Genomic DNA, 23,457 nt, shown 5'->3' on the forward strand with positions numbered 1-23,457 from the left:
TTTAAAAAAATCAAGCACTGCCAAAAACTCACAGGCCAAGTCTGAAGATTTTACTAAGCAGAATTATTTCTATGCTAACCCAGGGGTGCCCGGCATGGCTCGCTGGAGGAGGTGCAGGTGTAAGATGGGGCAACGGGGGAGGGGTGAGGGGGGGGTAAGGCGTGAGGGGGGGATCGCACGGGGGTTGAAATTTTTTTTTTTTAACTTACCTTGAGGCCGGATGCGTTGTGAATGGTCTGAGTGTTGTGACACAGCGCTTAGCCATGGGCTGGAGGGATGGGCACGTTCTCCATGCAGGCTGTATTGCAGCCTGCATTGAGAACAGGGAAGTGCGCATGACTGTTTTGGGAGGCCTGAGAGGGCCGACCAACCAGTCACTGCGCACTTACAAGATGGCAAACCACTCCTCCCCTGCTCCCAGAGTAGAGCAGCACCACCCACACGCCCATCCGCAATGCAGACAGACACAAACCATAAAATGATAATAACTAAGTTATTCTCATTTTATGTTTCCATAGTTGGCACTGCTGTGAAGCAGTAGGGGATGCTCCTCCGCCATAGCGGAAGAGCCGCCACTGTTCTAGGACTTTTAGTAATGGTCAGAACAGCCCCCTGAAAAGCTGTTGGGTGATGATAAACGAGTTTCTGTCAATAGTGAGCATTTAAGTAACACTTCTGAATACTTACACTGCCTCTGATTTAGAGGACAGACAATGTGTAGTAATACCATGATTCTTGGTTACTACAACTAATAATTGTTATAATTCTTATATTATGATGACGGTGAATTAAATAGCGGAATGGCATGCAGACACAGTGTTTCCCCGTTTTCCCCATATTTAAAAGCCCTGAATTCGTACCAGCTTTTTGCTGATGGAGTACATTTTCCGAACAAGGATCCAATAACACCACTTTTCTCTAAAACCAAAGTTGGTATTAAAAGTGCAGAAAACAATTTTGCACTTCCCAACATTCTCTAAATGAAGGCTTAAGCATACACTTTGCTGTGAAACATTTAGTTGAATTCCTAATGCATATGGAGCAATGCATTAGGCAGTCTCACTGAGACATGAATAGATAATGCAGCTGATATATCACTGAAATTAATTTACTAATACAGTGATTGGATGCACTGCAGCCTGGAAGCAGGACTAAGGCTCATTGGCAGAGCAGCGCCCAACGTAGGTGCTGTACTAGCTCGATGTTTTATAGCTGAGGATTGGGGTTCTTTGGTAGTGGGATGTGTTCTTGGTGGAAGTCTTATTAAAGTCATTTTGGACTCACCATGTCACATGTAAAGCTCTAGAACTTAGCATAAAAGTGGATCACCCTGTAAGCTGAATCATTTGACTGGTTCACAGACCTGGGTTGACACCAGGATAATATTTCCAGTCGCTATTTATAGGCAAAATAAAAAAAAAAAACTATTCACTGTTAATGGCAGGTCTGTATTGGCAGAAAGGACCAAACACACGGTAAGTGGTAGAATTACTCCGCTTTATATCAGCTGTTACTCTAGATTTCATATAAGGTATTGGCTTTAGAAACGTACATAGTTGAACAGGGTCCTTAATTGAGGGCTCTGCACTTTACACAGAAAAACAGCTTCCATTAAATCCTAATGTTTGGGTTAATGGTGGCCCAGCTAACAGAATCCACCTTCATATTAATTGCTTTGTTGTGCTAGATTTTTATATAAAACAATTAAAAAATATGATCTACTGAAAAATTTAAATTTGAGGCCTCTGTAAGGGAAATCGGCCAAAAATAAATGTAATTCAAACAATGTATAATCTTTTCATTTTAACTCATTTTTATTAGGAAGCCACAAAAGTACAATAAAGTAAACAAAGGCTCATGATCCTCTCTCATTGCCGATGCAAGTACGTCAGATAAGAATCCACCCCACCAAGAGAGGGAATTGGAACAGAACCCTTTTAAAGTGATGCACTACTTACATTACTAATTCTAATCAATCAATCACTCAAACACAATCACCCATGCTGTTGTGAAAGTTGGTCCTAGAGTTGGAGGGGTCTTCTGAGAGCGAGAGGCTGAGCTGGGTGTCGTTGCCATAGGATATGATGTTGAGTCTGTGGGTTCTGACGATGTTGGGCAGGGGCATCATGTATGTGTTGAAAGGGTGGGGCTGAGGGATGAGACTTGAGGGACGCCTCAGATGATGCTCATGGATTCCAAAGTGAAGGGAGGTAATCGGATTCTCTGGATTCATCTTATTGTGTACGGATGAATATGATCCGTTTGAGGCATCTTCCTGTATCCTGGTGTGGCAGAGTCTCTTGATAAGGGTGTGCTGGGATACAGTGTTGAATATTGCTGAGAGATCTATTAGGATCAGAGCCACTGTCTCTCCCCAGTTGAGGAGGGTTCTGATGTCACAGATGACACCAATCTTGGTGGTCTCGGTGCTGTGGTTGGTATGGAAGCCGGTTTGGGAGGTGTTCAGCATGTTGTTGCTCTCCAGGTGTTCGGTGAGGTGGTGGTTGATGGCCTTCTTGAGGACTTTGTTGGGTAATGGGAGCAAAGAGATGGGGCGGTAGTCCTTGAGTTTGCTGGGGTTTACAGAGGGTTTCTTGAGGAGGAGTCATACTTCTGCGCGTTTCCGTTGATCGGGAACGGTAGCTGTGGTGATAGGCGCATTGAGAATAGAGATGAGTTCCCGCTGATTTCCTTGCACCCGAGGTTGAAGAGGTATTGGGGGCCGCGGTCCATGGGTGATCCAGAGTGGATGGAGTTCATGATGGCTGTGGAGCTGTTTCCATGCGGTGAGTGGGTGGTTGTGTGTGGTGTCCGTTGGAGTGAGGAGGCTGTTGAGGATGGTGTGTTGAGGTTTGAAGTTTCTGAAGATGGTGAGTATCTTGTTGTGGAAGTAACCCACCTGGCTGTTGCAGAGTTCCTGGGAAGGGGTGATCGTGTTCTCAGTAGCTGACGGGCAGGAGAACTCTCTGACAGTGTTAAAAAGAGTTCCTTGCTGTGGTAAGAGCTGGCTTTGATGCGGTCCACCAGGGCATCTCTTTTTATATCTTTCAGGAGTTGAAGGTTTATGTTGAGGGTTGACTTGAAGGTGGCGCGGTCTGTGGAGTCTTTGCTTGTACGCCATTGTCTTTCTAGATGTTTGCAGTTGCGCTTCATAGTCCTGAGTTTTGGCGTATACCAGCTTGCTTTTTTGGTGGGTCTACTGGTCTTAACTTTGATGAGAGCGACTTTGTTGGTGCAGTTGGTCATCCCAGCAGAGAAGGTCTTGGCAGCCTATTCCAGGTTGGTTGCGGAGTCGGGTTGGGTGGTGTTGGGGTTGTTCATCCATTGGATCTCGGTCACTTTCTTCCAGCTGCTGTGGGAGGAACTGGGAGGTGTGGTGCTTTTGCATGGGGATCCAGTGATGGTGAAGTGGATGATGGTGTGGTAGGCCCAGGTATGTTTGGTGACGTGACTGTGCTTGACTCTGTCACTGGCAGTGAAGATCTGTTCAAGTGTGTGTCTCGCGCAGTATATGGAATTGGTGACCAGTTGGGTGAGGTCGATGTTGCTCATACTTTCCAGGACATTGGCAATGTTTGTGTCTTCAAGGTCATCAAGGTGGAAGCTTAAGTCCCCAAGCTAGATGTAGTGCTTGGAGTCGATGGCAAGTGGGTTGATTAATTTGGGAATGGCATTGCAGAAGCCGGGGCATGTTCCTGGCAGTCTATAGGCGAGGGTGCCTCTGATGGTCATTCTGCCCCAAGTTTGGTGTTAGAAGATGATGTGTTCCATGTTCAGTTTAGTGTCGTCTTCGGTGCTGTTGCAACAGTAAGTTTCTTTGTGGATGATGGTGATGCTACCTCCGTGTTAGTTGGTGTGGTCCCGGTGTCTCATCTTGTAGCCACTGGGAGTCGCGGTGGCAATGTAAAGGGTGGAAGCACAGTTGAGCCAGGTCTCTGTGATTAAGAGAACATCAGGGTGAGGGTGGTGATGGTGTCCCAGATTTTTGTAGTGTGTTTGCAGAGTGATCGGGTGATGAGCAGGAGGCAGTGGAGTAGTTCGGGGCTAGTCGTGGTTGATGGTGTGGGTGTGCTGATGGTTTCCATGAGGGCTGGAGGTCCTGAGTTGTAAATGGAGCGACAGTGGAAGCAGGTGAAGGGTCCCACCGTTGAATGAGAAGATGCGAGGCAGCAGCTGTTGTTGCGGCATCTGGGGTCCAGGGTTCAGAGTTCAGTGAAGGAGTATTCGTGGGTGGCCAGATGGCGGGGGTTCCTGCTACTGGGTGCGTTCCAGACACGGATGGGTGCGCCTTTGGAGTGCCTGCTGTGCGCATGTGGCACTGCTGCTGGGCATGGCCGTTCTGCAGCCTCTTCAAGTAGGTCCTGGGAGGGGGGGCGGGAGAGCAAGTAGGCAGGAAAGAACCAAGAAGCTCCTGAAACCAGCGCAATACGATGGCAGAAAAACAAATAACAGTAAGTGGGCAAGTAACGCAGCAAATTAACTTGGCAAACAGAAAAATTGGGCAAGAAAGCAAGTAAGGCAAAATGAGCTGAGCAAAACTCCAGAATGGTAGCTGACTGTACATCTGAAGCCAGTAGCACAATCTTCCACAAAGCTGCGCGTTGCCTGCTGTTTAACAGCCACAGGAACACGTGGTCAACCTGTTGGTCTCAGACACAAATTGAGGATGTTTCCCCCCCTCACAGGAAAGAGAAAGTCATTTTTGCAGCAAAAAATGACACTCACGAGGAATTGGACCAGTGTTTTTGTCAGAATTGTTAGATGGGTCTCACCACGTGGACTTTTATTTTTTGTTGGACTGCACGATATTTGTTGTCTAGGCGCCTCACTTTTCTCTGATGTCTGTTATGTCTAACCACTTAGGCATACCTCAGGGACACCATGAACAGTATGTAAATGTAAATGTAAATGTCAAGGTATTTGTAGAGCGCACTGCCACCAAGCGGTTTCCTGGCGCTATTACTCATACCGCTGTGGAACCCTTCCTGGCTTTCCCTGTGAAGTGTCCACTCCTGGGCACCCCCAGGGTGAAGCTAGGCATCCTAGCGCTGTTGGGGCCGGTGTGGAGGTTAAGCAAGCTATTGCCCAGAGTTGCAGCGTGGGGCCTGTGATTAGAATAGGCACCGAGGCGAGAATTGTCAGGTCCGAGGAAATTGAGCCCAAGACCCGCCGAGGCGGGAATTGAACCCTGGTCCCTGGCCAGAACTCTGCTTCAGGGTCTGCCGCTCTAACCATTGAGCCACACTCCTCAATGGTTAGAGTGGCCGTACTGCCGTACTGTCCCCCAGGGGTTGGTAATACCCCCAACCTTACATATTGCTGACTTGTGTCCTCTGTTTATTTTCCAACCCTGAAGTGTCATATAACGATTCCCTCCCCTGTGTTGCCTCACCACTTAAATGCCACAGGAGCCGCCACAATTTGAATCATATTTTAGGCTTCCAGTCAGTCTGAACCGCAGTTTCTTTAGCAGAAACTGCAAAAATATTGTAGTATGCACTTTTGCACTCTTGATCTCGTGGCATCTTGGCAGTGCCTCGACTCTTATGAGCCAGACCTAAAAAGAGGGTCCTCCCTTTCTTTCTTTGTTGCAAGGTATGTGACTCCTCTATTAACTTGGCTGTCAAAAGATTGACTCCATTGTAAAAAAGTATTGAAAACAGAGAAGTTTCTCTGCCGGTCTGACCCGTCAAGTTATTTGTCATCCTAGAATTATCTTCTTTTTTGCGGTTTTAAGCTGTAGCACCAGTTCACATTTCAGTTCAATTAAAATCACAACTGAATATCGCTGATCAGAACTGCTCCACCTAAACATAGAAAAGATGTAGTTGTTGAAATCTGACCCCGCGTTTTCAAATTATCCTCTGATAAACAGTGAACATCAAGTATGTTTTGAAAAGAAATGATCCATGAAGGTACAGGGGTATTCAAGTCATGCACCCTGGTTTATTTGCATTGCAAGGCATTAGGACACAGTGGCGTAACATTAGCCCCGCAGCGGTGCAAGGGGGGGGGGAGAGGGGGCGAGCTCCAGGGGGCCCTCAGCAGAGAACACTGACTGAGTCTGGGACCAAAGTAGTGGGTGGTGGACCAAGAGGGGGGGGCTCCATGTACTTTGCAGGGTGACCTCCTCGAGTTTCGTTACCCTGATGCATTAGAAAGTTAATACACTTTTTTCTTTAGCCCAAGAGTTCTATTCAGCACTTTTAATTAAAGGGCCCGAATCACAAATGGCATTTTAGAGTATGTGAGGTAGTACAATAGTGCCGCTTAAGGCACTACAAAATGCAACTCACAAACCCACAGCCAGGGAACTCCACCTCTGCTTCTCCAGTCTTTTTTGTGCAGAGAGCTGTGCCCGGGTGGCAGAGACCTCCACACACTTAGGTATACATCTTAGTAGTAAATGTGGGAGGGAACAAGCGAGGGTGGTTATGAAACAGGGAAATCATTATGTCTCAGTGGCAGGGTGGTTAAATAAATGTAAGTAGGGGCCTTGGGACCAACATGCTAATACAAAGCTCACACCCAAATTAGAGCAAGACAATTGATGTTCTCAAAATACACTTCTAATTCAACTAAGCCCTAATAGTGAAAAAACAGGCTTCTCATAGAAAACAGTGGAGGGAGGCAAAAACACTAACACAAATACATATTCAATGAATTATGAATGTACATATATTAACATTCTTAATTAATTATATATTTCATTTAATTATATTTATATATTATATTTACATATACACACACATATATGTAGAATTTTAAAGTTAATTATAATAATGATACATTTTCTTATTAAAATTGTAATAGTACATACAGCTAATTTTAATATTACTTTAATAATGCATTTAAATTTAATATTAATTACATTACATTTTTAACTTAGTTTAAAAAAGTATAAAAATCCCTAGAAATCATTTAAAACATAACTTGAAACAATGTACTAAGAAAATACAAATAAAAACATTAGTGATAGTGGTGATTTTTTAATGTAATGTATTTAAAAAATATTTCAAAATAATTTGTATATTTACATTGATTGACAACTTCATACAAAGTTAGTTTTATGATATGGTGTGGTGTACATATTTCTTAAAGTAGACCTAGGTAAAAATTATTTAGCATTTTGGGTTTAAATTAGTTTATGATTTTTTTTGTTTTAATAATAAACTTTAATACATTTCTCTATATAGTGATCTCCTCTCCGGTGGCGGAGAGCTCCATAAAAGATAGAAATTACTAAGGTAACTTTACACCCATAAATACAGCTGTAGGAGACTAAATCCTCTCACTTGAGGAATGTGTTACCCTTAGTCTACATCTAAGTGGAAATCTCCATTCGGAAATGGTGAATAGCAAACAAGTGGAGCATTACGCCTTGGCATAGGAGTAGGTCTACACTTGAGTAGATCTAAAGATACGAAGTTACATTTGTGGATCATAGAGGCTCTAATTATTTACCTAACTAGAATTAATAATATTCTTACTGCACGTAATTTGCCTTGTGAAGCTTTTTCGAGAGCACAACAATTTCCTGTCAAACAGTGCCACCTACAGCCATAAGAAAGAAATACATGAAAAGTGTTCTTTCTTCGCAGAAGGAAACAAATAATAATGGAGCAACTCCTAAAAAGCTGTTATTTTCGGAATACTTTCATTGAATGTATCGTTTTAGATCCGAAGTCTTCAATCTGTGGGACACAATCCCCAGGGGAGCCCTGGATTCCTGGAAAGGGGGTCGCGCATTCCCCAGCTTCACTTGTCACTGCAATTTTAAAGGTTTGCTTTCCTTTTGGAAAAAGACAGCCATCCCGGGAGAGCTAATTTAGATGGTTATCAGCTGCTTGCATGAATGAAATATAAATCAGTTAATCTGAAAGTGCAAAGGACCAGCAGTTCTGGCGTTAATTGTTCAAATAACTCCAAGGTTTGGGATGACAAAAAAACAAATCTTTGAGTGGAAGTACAAAGAGGTAACAATTGAGCTGGGCAGTGCTTGCTTATCATCTTAATTGCATTTTCATAGCCCTTAGGACCCCTAAAAAGGTGTTGAAGGGACCGTTATGTAAAAAAAAAAATTGCATTACATACACTCTAGTATTACTAAAATCAACATTTTGGAAGCACCATTTTATAGTAAATCTATTTGCACATTTTGCAGCATTCTATCTTACACTGTGTGCAATACAAATGTAAAATAATGACTTGCATATTTACAGAGCTTTCTGTCACAGGCTGGGACCTCGTTGCACTAAAAATACACATCACTATTATCCACTGCACCAATCAAGATTTAATTCTGTCTCTCTCTCTCTGGTTACACACAGACCTCTGCAGTGCATTAACTAATAGAAGTTTCATAATGTACTGCAGTGCATTTCCCACTGAGTAACAACTTATTTATTTATTTTTCATTTACGCTGCCCATTGTTTTATATGTAGATAGCTGATGATGAAAAACCTAAAAAACCTAAAGAATATTTTGGTGATTATTTATGAGATGCTTGCATCGCCAGAGCATCACTTCTTTTGACGCTCATGTGGCGCAAGCGTCTCAACCAAACCTATGATGTGGTACAAAGTCACCCTGCATGGCTTTGTATGGCCTCATAGATATGGAGTAAGACATAGCAGCACAATCCACTGTGTTGCCTTCTTGCGTCAAGGAGGTGTTCCATGGGCTTTGAGTGGGGTTCCCACGCAACACCCATTGATTTTGATGCTGCCCAAGTTTACAAAATCACACAAACGTGGGGATGCTCCAAAAACGGACTCCTTCCCAGTGGAGGCTTGACAAGGAGAACTGTTTTCTTTTCTGCTTGTTTTTCCTCTTTCCACGTGCGCTGCATTCTGCAGCTCACATAGAAAGAGGAAAACGTCTCTCTGGATTGTTTTTGTTAAGAAAGTTGCCCCTTCCTGTACAGAAACGCTTGGAGCCTGAATACAAACTTTCTTCCTACCTGCTCGCTCTGCTGGAGCCTTTGTCGGCGACTACACCACAACTTGCCGCTCCCGCTGTGCGGGAGCCGCTGCGCGGGAGCCGCTGCGTGCTGTTTTGCCCCCACCTGTCTGGAAAAGATCATCTGCCCTGCTGCCGCGGCGCTGAGAAGCTGCAGGGGTGTAGCGCTGCAGGGACTCACTGTTCCAGGAGTCCCTGCGAGACCTGACGACATCCGGTCAGCGCCCCCTGCCTGCCCCGCCCCCGGCCGCCCTCACAAGTATAAATACAGTTTAAGGACCGTCTCGCGGGACGCGAGCGGGACGCCGGGCGAAGCCCGGGCAAAGGGCGGGCCGTCTGTGGCCGTCCGGGGACGTACAAGGACGGGACGGGCCACCCTATTAACATCCATATCCACATTTTTCATGTACTGGGCAATTTTGTGATAAGTAATACATCCGATTGCCAGTGTGGTAAGTGTAACAACAAAGATACTGAGACAAAGGGAGACAGTGATTTGTGCTGAAGTTTTAATAACAATCACATATAATTCACTGGAGAAAGCACTATTATTTACAACTATCAGGCCTATTCCAGGAAAGTCTAATGGGATTCAAAAAATTAAGATCTCGTACAATATTTATGAAGCGAATGGGCACTGAGGAAGCAGTCAGGAAATCCTCTGACAAAGCAGTAAAACATGGCCGGATAACTAGGACCCCGGCAATTAGTAATTACTTTTCTGCCTTATCATCAAAAAGGGAATTATCTACCCATATTCCGGAAATAGGAAAAAATCTGGATCCTTTTGAAAATATGGAGGAAAAAATGCTTTATTCTTTGAACCAACAACCTACCCAAAATCTAAGTGAGCTTGATCTTGAACTTAATCAAAAGATAATCTGCTCATCACAGGAGTTACAATCCCTGGACCATGATGCGATTCACTTAACATCCTCAACTCCAATAAAACGGTCAGGGAGCCCAGTTCGTATTGATGATCCTCATGGAATCAACTTGAAGTTAGTGGAAAATAATTCAGAAGCACAGTCAAACCCAGACAAGTTACCCAACAGTTCTTCGAAAGAAACATTAGAACAAGATCTAGTACTTGATTCCTCTCTGGACCCTTTCTTTCCTAAAAATATAAATACCACAAATTCCGTAACACCAATGTCAAAGGCTCTTTTTTCTCTACAGGAAATCTTGGAATCGGTCCTTTCTTTTCTAGGACATATTCTGGAAAATTCGGATCAAACTTTAGATGTACAAATTGGTATACTAACGTTTTTAGTAGAGGAGAAAAAGAAAAAAGAATCCGCCGAAGCAATGAAAAAACAACAAACATCTGATACGACGCAATTGCAAAAGAATAACTCAATTAAAATCAACAAAAGTATACAGATACAAACAAAACGTGACTTTAGTACTCAAACATCAGAAATAGAAAAAATAGGAAAACAAATAAAGGAAAATCTGGAAATCCATAAGGATTCCACCATATACTCCCTAAAGAAACTCTTCAGAGAAGAACCCCCAAAAGTTGCCAAACAGTACTCTATTTTTTCGAAACCTACCAAAAAAACGGATTCGCACAAAACTGATTGTGACAAGGGTGATCAGGAAAACGGCACTAAACACATACCTGATCAAGGAGAAATAATCTCTAAAATAACAGAAATCCAGGAAGAAGGAAGGAAAAAAAGGAGAAGAAAGCCGATAAGAAGAATTAATAAAAAGAAAACTCGTAAGCTCAAATTTCAAAAACCTATCACACCTCGAAAAATTTGTGAGAGACAAGATGAAATTACAATCCTTAATATCATCAAAAAAGAGGCAACCAGTGACAGAAAAATCACACAGAAAGCACAATCATTGAATCCAAGAGCTGATGAATATCTTCCGTCCATATTATTTTCAGAAATAGGGCATAGAAATAAAGGAATAGGAGAAGATGATGATAAGATATCCTTACATGGGGAAGCGAAACCGTCCAAATTTTTACAATTTGAAGAACTTTTTCCCATCGATAACGTGCCACTCAATCGAGGAAGGATAATCAATCTTCTCCAACAAATACTGCCTCTACAATCTTTGACCAGCAAAGAAATAGACCTGGTGATCTTCCCCAAAAAAGAAAATAGCAAAATAGCGATGGTATCCTTTTGGTCATCAGTTCTTCCTGGGATTATTCTTAGTGAAAAGGAGATACTTCATAAATGCGGCTATGACGTAATAGAAATATCTGAACCGGAGGCAAATAAATCTAATAAAAAGTCCAATGGTCCTTTTGGGCCAAACTTTAGTATGCAATCCAAAAATCATTACAAAAATACTCTTGTATCAGAAGATTTAAGATCGATTCATTCAGGGAAGGATACCCTGAAAATCCATGTGAACAATGGTGAAAGGGTAGTCTGGTGCAAAGACTTAGAAGTAAAGGAGGTCAAAAAAACTATAAAGTCTTGGGCTTGGGTCTCGGAGACACTAAACAGTAACAAAATTATTAAATGCCAACAACTTACTGTTTAACAATGGCTTGAAGATTACCTCGTGGAATATGGCTGGAAAAACAAAGAATAAAATGATTGAAGCTACCATAAATCAACCTGACATCTTGATTCTACAGGAAACCTGGGCAACAAAATCTTTCTTCCATAAAGGCTACTATGTTTATGATATTCCTGCAAAAGCAACTAATCGGGGCCATGCAAAGGGTGGACTGGCAATCCTACTCAGGGAGGAATACTTATGGGCTCAAAAGATCGTCGAGACTAATTCCGATAATCTTCAATGCATTAAGGTATCATTAAAACACACATCACAGCCCCACCAAAGGCAATCCTGCTCTTTAATGTATATGCCCCACCTGGCACTAACCAAGACGCCCTATTTGCGGATATTATGGAAACAATCTCTCAGATAATAGAAGACCGATTATATCTGTCATATATAATCATGGGCGATCTTAATGGAAAAATCTCTAACTGTGAAATTAGAAAGTGGGTAAACCTATATAAAGAAGAATCACTGGAAATATCCATTCCAAAATTTCCCAAAGGAATAAACTCAGATAAAAGAGGTAAATTGCTATTATCATTACTTCCAAATCTAAATGGGACAATCTTGAATGGCAATGTAGAAGGAGATACACCGGCATCGTATACTAGACGAGGAAATGGAACCTTCTCAATTATCGACTACATAATCTGTGGTATGGAATTATTGGAGACAGTTACGTATTTGCATTCCAACTTCATCGATGAGAGTGATCACGCACTTTTACATCTATCCACTCATTGGATGGCCAACCATTCCTCTACAAGCCAGATCATATTCTATAATAGCACAATCCTGGTAAAAGCTGATCAGAGGCGGATTTTTTGGAATTCATCAACCTTGGACAATATATCCGCTCTGATTACACATACTCAACTTCTAACAAAAACATATTCAGATGATCCAATAACAAATTTTGAATACATAGTTAACAAACTTAAATGTGCTCTTCTAGATAAGTTACAACAGGTCTCATCAGTAAATAATAAGAAGAACAACAAAAATAAAAACTGGAATACACCTACTGCTAAAATACTCAATAAATTCATACAAGCTCAATACTTGAATTTTTCTCCATCAACTCAGGCAGAAATTAATAAATTAAAAAACCAATTAAGAAGAGAGAAGCACAGCTACAAAAGAACGTTGCAAGACGGTAATTGGGTTGATATCCAAATAGCCGCTAAAAAATATAATCAGAGAGAATATTGGTCCCTAATTGCTAAAATAACTGGAACAAAAAAGAAACTTCAAGCAATTCCGGTCCCTCCTTATGACTGGGTAATTTACTTAAGTGATCTATATAAGGCAAACCCAACCAATCCTGATGAAAAGGACGCGGAAAAGACCATGGAAAAGAATAATTCCCCGATTATAAACACCTCAGCATTCTCTATAGCAATGCATATTCGAAAAGCAAAAAGCACTGGTGCCTCAGGCCCTGACCAAATACCCATCAAGGTCCTGCAAGCAGACCTCAAGGAGTGGAGTCAGATGCTATCACCCCTCTTTAATTACATCTTTAAAACTAGGAAAATACCAAAGTCATGGCAAGGGAGCATCATTATCCCTATTTATAAAAAGGGGAACAAAAACATAGCCGGCAACTATCGCCAAATAGCACTGATGGATGCTACAGGGAAAATCTTTGCAGCAGAGGTATTGGATCGACTAAAAGACTGGGCTTTCTCGCTGGGTTTAATACCCAAGTTTCAAGCAGGTTTTAGACCTAATCATTCTGTCATTGACAATATTTCAATTCTCCAGACCATTCTTGACAAATATATAGTACGGAAATCTCAGTCTGTATACGCAGCATTCATAGACTATTCTACCGCTTTTGATCGTGTCGACAGACCAACTTTATGGAACAAACTAAGGAGACTAGGAATACCGGAATAACTGCTGCAGATTATAATTAATCTCCATACCAACACATGGTGTCAAGTGCAAATGGGGTGTGAAAAAGGTTTGACTGAAACAATTAAAACGGCTAATGGACTCAAACAAGGGTGCCTTTTAGCTCCGATACTATTCTCATTATACCTCAGTGACCTGCCATATCATCTACAACAAGGTTCAAGTCTGCCTCCAAAGATCGCTGCACAAAGTATACACGCCCTGCTTTACGCTGACGACATTGTGATGTTGGACCTTACGCCCTTTGGTTTACAAAAGCTCCTAGATATTTTACATAAATATTCAAAGGACAATTTCCTAATTCCAAATTTAACGAAAACAAAAGTTGTTTCCTTCTCTGGCAGGAAACAAAGTGCTAAGTATTGTTGGAGGCTAGGCGGAGAAAAAGTAGAAGAGGTTGATGAATACACCTATCTCGGTAGGATCTTCTCAAAGAATCTAAAAAATACAAAGCAGATAAATAACTTAAAAAGGAAATCGGAACTACATGCCGGGGCCCTCTCCAGACTCTACTCTGCTACAGGGAACAGGCATTTCTCTTCACTGCTAAAAATATACAGAGTAAAAATCCCCCCTGTTTTATCTTACGCTATGGAGCACATCCCTATAAAACAGTGGGCTTATATGGACCAAAAAGAAGGGAAAATCCTGAAAAAAATCTTGAAGGTCTCAGAATCCACACCGGTCCAAGCTCTAAGACTAGAATTCTCACTTACAAGTTCCTATGCTATAGCTGTTGCTAATGTTATCAGGTGGGCCTATAATCTCCTTCACGCAAAAGAAGAAACACTACGTTCCCTGCTTAAAATCGAGACTTTTGAATTAGATGCTTCAAAGCAAACATTCTTCAGGAATATGACTGTGGTATTCCAAATTGCCAAAATCAGTACGGATATTTTGCTCACCTGGTCAGCCTCGCAATTGAAACATTTTTTTAAATGTTTTACCCCTAAACTGAGTTTTGAACTTGACTTCGCACATTGTAACAAATTATCTACTTATAAACTCTTCGTTGAATCATTGGAGTACAAGCATGCACAGCCATACATAGGGTTTTCCCTCACACATGGTGCAAGGAGGGCAATTACAATGCTGCGATTAGGAATCCTACCAGTGTTAACCTTTACATCAAGATGGTCACCCGGTGGATCCCCATTATGTACCCTTTGTCAAGGGGGTGACCAGAACATCGAGCACCTCCTATTTGCATGCCCTAGCTCTAATGTAGTAACAGCACGGTCAAGATATCTAGAGCCCATATACCGCAAATGTAGAATTTCAACAGTAAAGGAACTATTATTGGTGTGTAAACAGCCACCAAATGAACTTGTATGTTATAACTTCTATACATTTTTAAAATCCTTTTAAACATTATATTAATTTGTAATGAATTTTCTTTTGTAAATTGTTTTATATAATATTTGTGGCCCTCAGTTGAGTACCGAAACAAATAAAAGCTTTTTGACTTTTAAAAAAACAACCCTGCCTGTGTTGGTGCGAGGCAGCGATTTGTGCGCCAACGCAAGGGAAATGGAGAATAATGCACCGTATTTCATAAATATGGTGCATTCCTGCACTTTCACATTGGCAGTGCCGCCAGCAGACTTGCGGTACTGCCCTATGCCAATTCCTCATAAACAAGGCCCTTTGGCTTTAGCTACACCTTTGACTACACCACCATGCTCACTGACCTTTGGTTTGCTAAACACTGTTTAATATATATGCAAATAAAAAAATATATATATATTATTTCCCAACCGTAAAAATTATTTGTTGTCGGAATTGGGGACTTTATGGTTGTCGATGATGAGGAGTACCAGGTTCTAGAAATTTTTGTCATAAGAAGGTCCTTATGCCCAAAAAAGTTGACAAGGGGGTCTCAAAATGTTTGAAGACCTCTGTCTTAGATGTTCTCAACCTAAGCAAAAGCAGGCAGTCTTCTTACTAGTAGGGGAGAGAGCGTGAAAAGAGACAATGAAAAAGTGAAAATTAGATGAGACAGGCAAAGATGAAAGACAGTTAAAGTCAGGAAACTTAAAGAGACTAATGATGCAGAGAGGAGAGGAAATGTAGAGGCATATATTAAAGAGAACGGTAGAAGGGTTCCTGGGAAAATCATTTAGAAGGGTCAATATCTGTGGGACAAGCTGTAGAGCACATGCCATTTAAAGAGTGTTGGGAAAAAATGAGAATTCCGACATTGGAGTAAGGCTTTTCTCTTGTAGCTGTTCTGGACTTTTGCAGTTGGAAAAGGTAATGTACGATGCAGTTAAATGCCCCTGTGTCATAAACTATTATGTTTTACACATCCACACATACTTATACACATCTGGGTTTTCTGTGCCCTTTTGCTGCAGATATTTAATTCCACTCTTACTCCCACAAGATTCTCCATCTAATGCCAGAATGAGAGGTCTGCAAACTGCGGTTCAACTGTAGCCTCCTTCTCTATATTAACAGAGGGAGGAGGGGTTGGTGGGGTTGGTGAACCGGGATGGATAACGTCTGTGCTTATATCTGGTTCAGTTCTAGTCTGCATATTATGGTGGGTTGTGTAAAACAGTCAGGAAGTGATCAAATTGTAGATGGTGTGATCTAGACATAAAAAAGGTTTTAAAAGAAATCAAGACGGACACATTCGCACACCTTTTGTATTCACTTACAGTGAACTGTATTTGTGTATATTCAATCATTTTTGCATGCCTTCCCCTTTGACTATATATATATATATTGTTGCAGTAGTCTAGGCGGGACATGAGCACAGAAAAAAGAGTGATTTTCTGTTGCAGTAGTCTGGGCATGACATGAGCACAGCAAGGATGGATGATTTTCTGTTGCCATAGTTCATGGATGATTTTCTGTTACAGTAGTCTAGGCAGGCATTGAGTACAGCAGGTGATTTTCTGTTGCAGTAGTTCAGGTAGGATATGAGCACACCTAGGATGTGTGACTTTCTGTTCCACTAGTCCAGGCTGGACATGAGCACAACAAAGATGGGTGATTTTCTGTTGCAGTAGTTTAGGCAGGACATGAGCGCCAGAAGGATGGGTGATTTTCATATTTAATATTTATTTATTTATTTGCAGAGTTTTAGATAGCGCTGGCTAGACCTGGAGGCATCAGAGCTCTTTACATGAGGATCAGCGGGTGACAGGATATCAAAATGACAGCAGTTACAGTTGCAATTACAAGTATAGGCTTAGGAGAAAAACATGAGATTACACAATAATTTAAGTTATTAGCCCGTAGCATAGCCAAGACACCCGTCTTATGGTGAATGGAGGGTAGTGGGAAAGGTAAACAGGGGAGAGGAATGCAGATAGAGTCAGGTAGACAGGATGGGGGTAAGTACTTCAGGGGGAACAAAGCAGTCAAAGAGAAAGACTTATCAAACCGTGAAGAACCGTGATAAACAATGTCCGATGTCCGGCTGGGTAGGTGACGGCTGAGGGGGTGAACGAGAGCCAGACTCCTCTATAGCTGCATACTACAGCTCTACCGGGCCATGGCCAAGGGTACTCAGGCTTCACAGTAAGTACAAAGAGTTTTGGTTTCCACCCATGGGGCATCGTCATGGTTCCATAGAAGGCAACTGTCTCGGTGTTACTGGGGAACGCTGTCCGCCTCTACCTCTATTTTCTGTTGCAGTAATTTAGGCAGGACAAGAGCACAGCACTGATGGGTGATTTGCTGTTGCTGAGTCCAGGCAGGACATGCGCACAACTAGGGTGGGTGATTTTCTGTTGTAGTAATTTAGGCAGGACATGATGGGTGATTTTCTGTTGCAGTAGACCATGCAGGACGTGAATGACTACAGCACTGATGGGTGATTTGCTGTTGCTGAGTCCCGGCAGGGCAGGTGCATAACTAGGGCGGGTGATTTTCTGTTGCAGTAGTTCAGGCCGGACATGAGCACAGCACTGATGGGCGATTTTCCGAGATACTTTGAGGGATGGTGAACACCTCAAAGAAGGCATGTGTGATAAAAGGCTGATATAGGATCAATAATGATTTAGAAGTTGAGGTAGATGTAATTATCAAATGGCATTCGCAGGTTTCCTACTTTTTCCCAGGGATGACACATTCCAGGAAATAGGTAGTAGTGCTTGAATGTAAGGGCTATGAGCAGAATTTCATTTGACTTACACGTGATGTAAATGTCTGCGTCTCTTGTGTCTGCGGCTATTCCCTCAAGCATTTATGTTTTTTAGTATACAGTACACATTGAGGAAATGTAATAAAAAAAGAGTTATTTTCCCTGTGAGTGACAAGTTCGTTATGGGTGGCAAAAGATTTTTAAATTACAATTGTTTTTCGCCATGCCATTGGACTTCTTCCTACCAGTCTGACTGCTAAATGTTAGCGTTTCAGTGAGGTAAATATGTTTTCTCTTTTTTTTCCAGGTGAGGGATTATTCTGGGACATACACCGTGAAGTTGATACCCTGCTCCACCGCACCTTATCAAGAGTACAGCCTGCCCGTGGTCTGCAATCCCAGAGAACCAATCACTTTCGACCTTGATATTCGCTTTCAGCAGGTACATCAGTCGCAACTAAAGAATTGTCATTGTCTGTTTACCTTTCAGGACTGACCAAGTGATGCCGTGCTCACAAAAATACAGCGTTATTCGGGGATATCGGACTTTGGGGCATATTATCAAGACAGGAGATAAAATTATCGCCGCTTTATCGGCAAAAAACTGCAGATAAAGCGGCGATAATGGGCTTGATAATATGCTCTATGGTATTCCAATCGAAGCCCATGTTAGTTGTCTTCACATCTAATATGGGCTTTGATTGGAATTCCATAGAGCATATTATCAAGCCCATTATCGCCGCTTTATCAGCAGTTTTCTGCCGATAAAGCGGTGATAATTTTATCTCCTGCCTTGATATAATGCCCCTTTATTCCACAAAATCTCGAAAGTGGCTCTTGTTTCTCTTATTGGTGAGTTGTGAAACATTTATTCCTTTTGGACTCCCTGGGGCCAAACAGTGCCGGATTAAACCCCGTGGAGTCCCCTAGGCAGTCAAAATTGTGGGACCCCTCTCGCAAATTATCTCCTAATATGTTTTTAATTTTACCATGCCACAATTTTAATAAACCAAATTTAAAACTAAACATTAACAATTATTAATGTTATTAAACAAAACTATATTTTTAAAAATTGTAATAAACCATCAAAACTTTAATTCAATTGGTACATTACATTAATACAGTATGTTCTCTCTAGAGTCTTTAATGTAAAGTTTTTATTTCTTTGAGTTGCTTCATTTTTTTCTATCTTTTGGAAACAATTTAAGAAAGCTTGATTGTAATTTCTTTCAAGATCAAATCAATATTTTGACCCGCTGTCGTGTGGCCCCTAAAAGGAGTGGGGCCTATTTGGTAATCCGAAACTAGGGCCAATTCGCAAAACACATGTATATCTACGTGAAGTAGTTCTGCTGTAGTTCAACCTCCTTTACTCTTAAATGCTTTCGTGAGTGGCCACCAAAACATCTAAAATCGGAAAGTGGTAGGAATATTCTTAGAGAAAGGTTTATGTCCTCTTTGACCTTTTACTAACAGAGCATTAGACAACTCAGGTAGTTATAATATGTATTTAACATGTATTCTATCATTTTATTTATTTCTACCTTTGTAACATACAACCTTTCTCTATTAAGTGTACTTTGTGTTTAGTTTGCTAAACAACGTGTTTGCAAAACAAAACAAACCTCCCATTTGGTGAAACAGTTCTTAGACAAACCACAATTCAAGGTGGTAGTCCTAAAGGCTTTGAAAAGTAAAAACACATGTTGATGTTATGACCATGTATCGATGCTGGAGTGTCAGTATCTTTGTAAGAATTCTCTGTAGGTCATTGCATGCCTTAACCAATTAGCCCCAGGTAAGGGGACACCTATGTTGGCGCCATTCTGTGGGCATCAGAAGGCAAAGCTGAGGGAACAGGAGTCTGGAATGGTCCTGCATTGTATACAAGCCTCAGGTGCTTCTGAGTGAGACAATGCCTTCCTGCATGGTCCTTGGGGTGTGCAGCGATATACCAGACTCATATCGGTAGAGGGTTTGGAGAGCACTTACAAGGGCAGTGGAGTGCAAGGTGGCACATGCTGTGTCCAGATGTGTAAGTACATATTTGTCATCCTTGTACACCCTGCAGAGCAGCGCAGTGAAGGAGGGTGTACTCAGAGGAATGCTTCACACTGTGATTGCAGTGGTACCTGCTACTTAACAGGGGTGGCATGGCGGGGATAAAAAACAACTTTTTAAAAATCACTTAACTGCAGGCCGACAGTTGCCTCTCGGTCCTCTTCGGTTGACTGACTCCAGAAGCAGAAAGCACACAGGCTCCCAGACTCCACAAGCCAATCACGACACTACTGTCACCAGCATGTCAGCAGCATCATGATTGGTCTGAGCGTTGTGGTTTGGCCCTCAGACAGGGACTGGGAGCCTGTGCATGTTCTCCACCCAGGCTGTGCAACACAGCCGGGTGGAGAACACGCTAAGTGCGCATGACTGTTTGGCCGGCCCAAGACTGTCGGTCAAACTAACTGTCATGTGCACTTAAGAGAGTGCCCACCACTCCTCCCCTGCTCTAGACAGCCCAGTCCCACCCCTAGAACTGAGACTGTACAGAAAAATAAAGTGATAACAACATTGCGTTATTAACATTTTCTTTTTTTTCTGAACTGCTCACATAGCAGTGGGGCAACACTCCTCCACCTTAGCGGAGGAGCTGCTGCTGTGTGATTGAGCCAATAGGGGAGGTTTGCTATAAGAAGGTACTGTTACTGCTTTGCATCATATTGCAGTCTTGCTCTTACTGTTTTTATCACTCCATGAGTACATCTAAAATGCTTCTTGCAGGTGAGTGACCCAGTGGCTGCAGAGTTCAGCTTGAATACTCAACTGTTCCTGCTGTCGAAGAAGGCGCTGTGGTTGTCGGATGGATCCATGGGGTTTGGACAAGAAAGTGACATATCATTTTCAGAAGGTGAGATTATTTTTACACATATTCAAGTCGGCCGTGCTGCATTAATACAACATACATTTGCGTTTGTGGTGGAATTTCGATAGACACTTGTTATATGGAAGCATGCAGTAGAATGGGACACACTCAATTTGGATGGAGACAGCTGTGGAGTGGGAGCTATTTCCAGAATGCCTAACATTGCCTGTTGTCCAGAACTCCATTAATAAATAATTTTGCATCTTTGTACCTTGAATAATCCCAACCTTGAACTGAATAAAAATGCATCTTTACAATTCCAAAATATTCAGAATATTTCCTCTAGTTGTAATTGATTCAACTGCATTCTAGGGGAATAACTAGGGGTTTCCTGCACACTGCAGCGTACGGCAGTGTACTCTTAGGTGTGTAGGCATTCAGAAGCGATTTCTTCGTAGGTCCCCATCCTGGAATTGCAAATGATTTGTGACTCTTCTGAAAAGCAGAAAGACCCTTTCCTGATCTTAGTTGTAGAGTCACTACATCAAACAGGTTTTTCTGGAGCAGATACAGTCAGTGTTGGACTTGGCCCTTTCGGCAGGTTCACCCCGAAACTTTTTGCATTTTCCTTGCCTGTTTCTGTAACCTGGTGTTGGTGATTTTAGGCCTCTGCGCACTTTTTCACTGTGGTCCAGTGTAAAGTGCGTGCGCTCTCTGTATGTGTGGTGAGAGTGGCCTGCCCTCCCATAGGAATGCATGGGGATATGTGTGTCCATGGTAGTTTCTGATGGGTGGGGTGTGCAGGGGCGAGTTTGGTATGTGCAAACTCGTGAGATTAAATTCTGCGCGCCGGTGTGCGCAGATTTATTGTGTCTAGTGGAGAAGTGCCACTTTTAGAAGTTGGCATTTCTGTGTGCAGTGAATGTGAATTGACTGTCTGGCTTGTGATTGACAGAAGCTGGCTGGTGTGCTTGGCTCCAGGAGCCAGGATGGGTCTGCCCAGTGGTGAATGGAGAGATCTGCATGTAGATGGGAGGGAGGAGTTGCACCTGGGACCTGCATAGGGCTGTGCATTCCCTCCAAAATGCTGGCTCCACCCCCTGTGGTGCATCTGAGGTCCCTAGCCTGGCCAGTGAAAGGGAGAGAGGGGCTGAGCAAAGCAAAGTGCTCAGGAGTTCCCCTGAACCAGCTGTAGCTGCTTCTCCCATTGCCTGCACCCTTTTAAACAAAGGAAATGTGTGTATAAAAAGGGGCTGTGACCCCATGTAAAATTTTCTTGTTCTTGACTTGAAACAACTAGGGGCGTGCTGCTGCTGGGGCCCAAGGGAAGGCTTGCCTCCCTGGGCCCTGCTCAGCCCCTGGATGCCTGGACGACTTTCCATTGACTTAGGAGCTGGTGGCTCCATTTCTTTGCTCCAAGACTTCCGAAGCCTTTTTTTTTTACACTCTGGAAGCGCTTTATTTTCATCTCTCCCCCAGGAGGAAGGAGCGCATCTACTCACCATGGCAGCGCTGGGCTGCAGCTTGTGGGAGGGAATCCCGACGTGGGGATCCCCCTCCCTACCGATGTTGAGGCTGCGGGTGCCCACCCCGCATTGAGCGTTGTCTCGCGGGAGTCTACCCCGCTAATTTTTATACTTTATTGCGCGGGTGCCCACCCCGCGATTTTTGCCCATATTTGTTATTTAAATCACAGCAGGTGCCCACCCCACGTCTCACCACTGCAGCCCGAGCCGCTTTCCAAACATTGCCAGGCCGCTGCAAATGCGAACCCGGAAGTCAGGCACTCTCGTTGAGACATGCGCGTGGCCTCGGGAGACCTGAGGGAAGTCCCGAGGAAGCCGTGCCGCGTTGCTCTCCCGTGTGGGGAGAGGAGGACTATGGCGGCTCGGCAGGGCTCCCATGAGTGGAGAGAGCCCTGCGGCAGTGAGGAGTTGTTCCCGGAGGAAGAGCGGTTTAGCGGGTCCCCGCGAGGCTCCCAGGAGCGAGAGAGCCCCGCCCCCTACAGCCGCGCAGAGAGAAGCACTGTTGCCGTCTGAGGTGGACCGGGTGAAGTACTGTGCGGATCTCTCGGCTCCCGTGTGAGGTAGCGCCGTCAGGAGCCGCCTGGAGAAGAGAAGAAGCCTGGTGAGTAAGGGCTTCCCTTTTGATAGTGCCTTGGTTGCGGGCCATTCTGGCGTCTGGGGCTCTTGGGGTCAGTGCCAGTGCGGGGCCCACAGTCAGAGCGACCCCGTCAAGCAGCGGGCCCTCCAACGTTTTGGGCATCATTAGAGGTGTGGTTTCTTCCTGGCTTTGGCGCAAACCTTAGCCAACCACAAATCCCATTTTAACAGTCAGCGGAAAGAAATTCCACTTGGGGGTGTATTGTGCTGCCGGTGTGTCACTTTTTTTGAAGCACCGGCGGCGCAGTATGCCTGCCCATATTTACAAGGCCTTGTAAAGCAACCCTATGTGGCTTTTCATGGCCTTGTAATGATAGCCTCCTTACATGCATAACTCTGCGTGAAAGGGGTTTTCCATGGGTGTTGCTATGGGTCCTCCCGCGCAACATCCATGGAACCTGACCCATTCCCAGATTTACAAGGATTTGTAGACCTGGGAATGCGTCAGATTCCTACTCCTCCCCATGGGAGTCGTAATGGAGGCGCAACAAGGAAAAATACCTTTATTTCTCCTCGTTTTTCCCTTTTCTATGTGTGCTGAATTTCCAGCACACATAGCAAGAGGAAAATACCTCTTGTGATTGTTTTTGTGCAGGAAGGTGCACAATCACTCCTACAACGCACATTGGCGCAAGGGGGCCTGCGTTGGTGCTTGGCAGCCCATTGTGCTCCAGTGTAGGGAAGGAGAGGAATGCGTTGTATCTTGTAAGTATGGCGTATTCCAGCTCTTTTCTTTTAACGCACGGCAGAGCATCAGGAAGACTTGCTGCACTATCATGCGTTAAAACATTGTAAATGAGGTCCTTGATCTTATAGCTATATGGGAATTTTTGGGCTCTCATCAGTTTTTTCGTATGTAGGTTCACACACGCAGAAACTTTGTCATTCTATTTGTGTATACTAATCCCAGTCACAT

General features: G+C 43.2%; 1 protein-coding gene across 1 annotated transcript in view; it reads left to right on the forward strand.

Moving 5' to 3' along the window:
* The window catches only part of FREM2 (FRAS1 related extracellular matrix 2), a 635,470-nt gene that overhangs the window by 597,768 nt on the left and 14,245 nt on the right, over nt 1-23,457 (forward strand). Inside the window, exons 20-21 of the mRNA XM_078657234.1 lie at nt 17,824-17,958; nt 20,298-20,424. Of these exons, the coding sequence (XP_078513360.1) occupies nt 17,824-17,958; nt 20,298-20,424 (262 nt within the window). The remainder of the gene's footprint in view (nt 1-17,823; nt 17,959-20,297; nt 20,425-23,457) is intronic.

The sequence above is a fragment of the Lissotriton helveticus genome, chromosome 8 (assembly GCF_964261635.1).
Source record: "Lissotriton helveticus chromosome 8, aLisHel1.1, whole genome shotgun sequence".
Classification (NCBI taxonomy): domain Eukaryota; kingdom Metazoa; phylum Chordata; class Amphibia; order Caudata; family Salamandridae; genus Lissotriton; species Lissotriton helveticus.